The sequence below is a fragment of the Tachysurus fulvidraco genome, chromosome 25, assembly GCF_022655615.1.
Source record: "Tachysurus fulvidraco isolate hzauxx_2018 chromosome 25, HZAU_PFXX_2.0, whole genome shotgun sequence".
Lineage (NCBI taxonomy): Eukaryota > Metazoa > Chordata > Actinopteri > Siluriformes > Bagridae > Tachysurus > Tachysurus fulvidraco.
In genome coordinates, this window is record NC_062542.1 from 15,654,428 (window position 1) to 15,659,427 (window position 5,000).

The following is a 5,000-nucleotide window of genomic DNA, read 5'->3' on the forward strand; positions in this document are numbered from 1 at the left end:
CCTCTGCCCTGCTTCAGCACACTTATTCCTGGATCCCGCTCAAGATCCGATACCCCGCACTACAGAGGAGGGGTCATGGGGTCGAGCGGGTTGCCTTGAGGCCGACGGGGTGGGCAAAAAAACCCAAAACAAACCAACAAAAAAAAACAAGAAAGAAAATATATTTTATATATCCGCATTTAAAAACATTCTAAAATGGACTTTGCACCAAGCCCACGTGATGGACGGCTTCCTACACGGTTGCCATGACACCACTCCCAATCCTCCGATAGTGGGTGTGAAGGAGGGTGACTAAAGACCTGCCGCGCGGGCTCTCGTTTACTCTCCCTCGCTCTTTCTTTCCTTCCTCTCTCGGCAGTACACGATGATGTCATCCACAGAACCGACAGTGATTTCTAATCCAGGATCCTTCCGGAATGTTCTTTATTCAGAAAGCCACAAGATGAACACAAAAAAACCAAAAAAACCACCACCACGTGGGCACCAGCTGAGAGGCAGAAAAAAAATTGCAACCTACGTTGAGATTTAAGCTTCCAAAGAAACCCAGCTCCCTCTCGTCTTCCCCTCCGAGTACCTGCGAGTCCCAGTGAGAGTCCGGAGGAGTGGAGGCTGGCGATCGCTCCATGTCACCGCCGTCGCCGCCTCTTCGCCTGGATCCCTTCAGCTGAGATGGCATGGTGCCATGCAGAGAAAGGCTTCATCAGGTCCAGATGGACCCACCACGCTGCTGGAAATTATTCCAGAGATCTCGCATTACAGAGAAGCTCGTCTGCTCCGGCGAGAATCTCTGCGAGGTAAGACTTCTCTCGGTTTACTTTTTTTAAGTTTGTGTTACGATGCGAGTTTTAGCGGAACGGAGTGTTGTCGAGGTCCGGAAAGCTTCGAGAGCGGAGCCGAGCGGAGCCGAGCGCAGCAGCAGCAGCTCCTGATTCCACTTAGCAAGTTCTACCTCACTGAAGACAAATATCAGAGCAATCAAGGGAGGAGTGAGAAAGCGAGGGAACGAGGGAGGGAAGGGAGGAGAGAGTGATACGCCGTCGATGATAAGCAAGCCGCCCCCGGTATCTCCATCATCTCCACCATCCTCTCCGCCGCCCTCGCCGCCTACAGGAGCGTAAATTCACGCCTCGTCATGAACGCGCCAGGAACGGAAAATAGCGCCTTGCTTCGGAGATGAACATTTTGACACTTGCTAAAAGATGAGCTCAGGTTAAGGATCGCAACGTTTATCTGAACACAATATTGCGCTTCACTAACATTAATAACATTAATGACATTAATAACATTAATGACATTAATAACCCATGATATTTTAATTGCAGGTGAATTACAATTACAGGCTCAGGAAAGCGTGTTTAAGTCATCAGCCTACAATTAAACACTGTCTCCTGTCTGTTTGAGGGGGCGTACTGTGTGTGTGTGTGTGTGTGTGTGTGTGTGTGTGTGTGTGTGTATGATGTGATTTTCCTCTACGTTATGAGTGTGTATGTTTGTGATGGTATTTTAGTAGCTGTGACTCAGTCCGCAGATGGTGACGATGCAGGAAGTTCACGTCCCACCTCTTAATCACAGGATTTATAGACACCTGTGCGCGCGCACACACACACACACACACACACACACACACACTTGGCAACATTGTGCTTGACTTTCAGCCCTGCTGTGTTTCCTCCTCTTTTTTTTTTTTTGCAGGTGAGACTCTGCAGTCAGAGCAACCTGAGTTAAGGGATTTTATTAAGCTCTCAATGAACTCGACTCTGAATCGACTCTGAATCGACTCGGGTGCAGAAAGTGAATCGAATCTGTTCCAGCTCCTTATTTCCTGCTGAATCAGACAAAAACTCCAAACTTCTGACATCCAACAAAATATTTGAAACTTTTTTTTAGTGAGTCGTTATCATTTATTTCCCACCAAATGAATCAAACGAATCCGATTCAGTTGGGAACAGAAAAGACCCAGATTTTTGTCCTGACTGTAGAATCTGTAGCTCGTGTTGTTCTGAAGTGTCGAGACACAAAATGCATTTGGTGATCAAAGTCTTCCTGCTTGAACCTCCTGTTTGGAAATTCTGAGCTCTCACAGCTTTCAAGACTGTGTGTGTGTGTGTGTGTGTGTGTGTGTGTGTGTGTGTGTGTGTTGCAGAGAGCTTCTCCATACTGCAAACACACAGTGCTAATCTGCTTTCTCATCTAAAGCTGTCTGATGTAGTCGATTAGAGCGAGTCCCTACGAGAGAGGGAAAGAGAGAGAGAGAGAGAAGAAGAAAGCAAGGGAGCTAGTGAGAGAGAGAAAAAGAGAGAGTGAGAGAAAGAGAAAGGGAGAGAGATACAGAAAGAGAAAGGGAGAGAGATAAAACAGAAAGAGATAAAGAGAGAGAGAGAAAAAGAGAGACAGATAGAGAGAGAGAGAGAATGAGAGAGACAGATAGATAGAGAGAAATAGAGAGACAGATAGAGGCAGAGACAGAGAGAGGGACAGAGACAGAAAGATACAGAGAGAGAGAGAGAGACAGATAGATAAAGAGAGAAAGAGACAGATAGAGAGACAGATAAAGAGAGAGTCAGAGAGAGATAGATAGAGATAGAGAGTGAGAGAGAGACAGATAGATAAAGAGAGAGTCAGAGAGAGACAGAGAGAGAGACAGATAGAGAGAGAGAGAGAGAGAGAGAGAAAGAAAGACAGATAGAGAGACAGAGAGAGAGAGATAGAGAGTGAGAGATAGAGAGTGAGAGAGAGAGAGAGACAGATAAATAAATAAAGAGAGAGAGCAAGAGAGAGAGAGAGAGAGAGAGAGAGAGAGAGAGAGAGAGAGAGAGAGAGAGAGAGAGCCAGTAGGATATGCTGATGATCTGGACCTGAGCTCTACACCATGTTCTCTACACAACCTGTTGTTGCTCACTGAGACGTTCCAGCGTGTGATTTTGTACTCAGGCTTTTATTTATACAGCGTTGAAGTGATGATGAAATTCCTGGAAATTTTACACCAGTGTTTACAGAAGTGTCATTAAATACTCTTCCTCGCTTCACACACACTTCTACACACAGCTTTACGTTGGGATTTACACCAACACTGAGCTCAGTAAACACACACACTACACACTTTACGTGACCTTACAGTACAGTACGTCTCCCTTTTATCCCGCTTTCTCCTGTTCCGGACATATCGACCCGACCCAAAGAGGAAGTGTGAAACGTATCACGCGTTTTTTCCAGAGCAGCTGTGGACCACTGATGTGTATAAAAAAAAACGTTTCAGCGAACGTTAGCGCTCCGGCCGGCGCGGCGTCTGCTAACAGGGTGCCAAGACTTTATTTCGGCTAAATAGACGATATACGGCGACAGACCTGATCCTGCACACGGACTCTATTGTTAAAGGGAAGTGTGCGTCTAGACAGACAACATTTCTGAGGTGTTTTTCTTTCCAGCGGTGAGGGAAAAAAAAGGGTGTGAAAGTGACTCACTCCTGGGGGCCGAGTGTCGAGTAACGCAATCGGTTCGACTCGTCATATCGCTTCCTGTTTCAGAAACACAATGGGGGTAAGACAGGATGTGTTCTGATGAAATAAAAAAAATAAATGAAATGAAATTAAATGCCTTTTCGGGTTTTACGGACCAAACAAAGCGAAACATAACAAAAAGGGAAAAGTAGATCGAATGAACTTATGATCGTCCTCAAGCAAAAACGTAGTGATAATAAGAACAGTATTAAAATAAGCGCTAATAAAAACAATTAAACAAAAACAACAACAAAGAAAAAACACCTCGTAGCAGCAGATTGGTTCACTTTTTTTTTGTTCTTTCAGTTTTATACAAAACAGATTTTACACGTTACAAAGCTACTGAATTCTGATTGGTCAAAAAAACAACAACAAACAAAAAAAACAAAACAATTTGATTCATTTTAGTTCCAGCTGCAAATCAGAGGTTCGAATGTGTCGACGCAGATACCGTGGACACTCCGTATGAGCCTTTACTCGATGACTGCGGCGTCGAGACCGAAACGAGAAACCGTAGAGATTGAACTCCTGCGTTCTCGAGCCGTGAGTAAAGAGAGGCCGGCGGTCACGTGATCGTTTCTCCCGGCCGTTACACGACATGTACCTTTCTAATATAAGAGGAATAAAACACTTCCTGATAAACAGTTACTCCACTTCATCACACCTCGCGGTCACTTGTTAGTTTCCGATAACAGGATTATAAAGGACCGGGTTTTATCAGTCGACAATCTCAAACAAAACGCATCGGACACGGGAATGAAAGTTTCAGAACTGCGCATGTTCTTCAGAATAAAGTCAAACACGTCTCTGGAGTTCTCTGAATCGTTAACTCACGGGTCGGCTGAAGGATCTCCGAGGCTCCCTGAAGACCAGACGCCGGAGAGCTTTGAGTCTGAAACGCACAGCACCCAACAACGCTTCCCTGAGCGCCAGAGCCCAGGCTTTACCCCCGTCCATTACCGCACCTAGCTCTGCTCCAGCTCATGAGTGTCAGTGTGTGTGTATGTCTGTATGTGTGTGTGTGTGTGTGTGTGTGTGTGTTTCACATTTCCAGCACTGGGTGACTAAAAACGGGGAAGCCCAGGCGAGGGATGTGTTCTATTGAGTGTGAGATTTCCCTTCCAAAGTCCCCATTCAGAGAAAGTCGGAGATCCCCATGTTCTCCATCAGCTGACACACACACTGAAGGACAGACACACACACACACACACACACACATTTCAGCCGAGATTAAACGCACCTGTTATGTGGAAGTGAGCACCGCTGGGCTGTAGCTACTCCCTCTAACCCCCGAGTGCCGAGCCAGAGACGTGCGTGTGATGCACGGATCAAAACAAGCGCACTCTGAAACTCGAGCACTTCCTCTGCCTTCGTGCCAATTCATTAAGCTCACAAAGCCGGCCGAGAATAACAGGAGGTAGCTCTGACGGTGTCGGGTTTACCTAAAGGGAACTCAAAAGCCTCCTCGAACGCCGCTTTCCAGCTCTGTGGCCTTCTCTCGGT

General features: G+C 46.2%; 1 protein-coding gene across 5 annotated transcripts in view; it reads right to left on the reverse strand.

Annotated features, from left to right (window-relative positions):
* The window catches only part of rps6ka3b (ribosomal protein S6 kinase, polypeptide 3b), a 40,709-nt gene that overhangs the window by 14,920 nt on the left and 20,789 nt on the right, over nucleotides 1–5,000 (reverse strand). The window contains exon 1 of one of the 5 annotated variants that reach the window (XM_027175622.2): nucleotides 4,332–4,469. The exons of 3 other annotated variants lie outside the window; for them this stretch is intronic. In XM_027175622.2, the coding sequence (XP_027031423.1) occupies nucleotides 4,332–4,454 (123 nt within the window). In that variant the 5' untranslated portion in view covers nucleotides 4,455–4,469. Of the gene's footprint in view, nucleotides 1–517; nucleotides 812–4,331; nucleotides 4,470–5,000 lie in introns of those variants that run through there. One more of the 5 variants, XM_027175612.2, reaches the window with a different exon arrangement.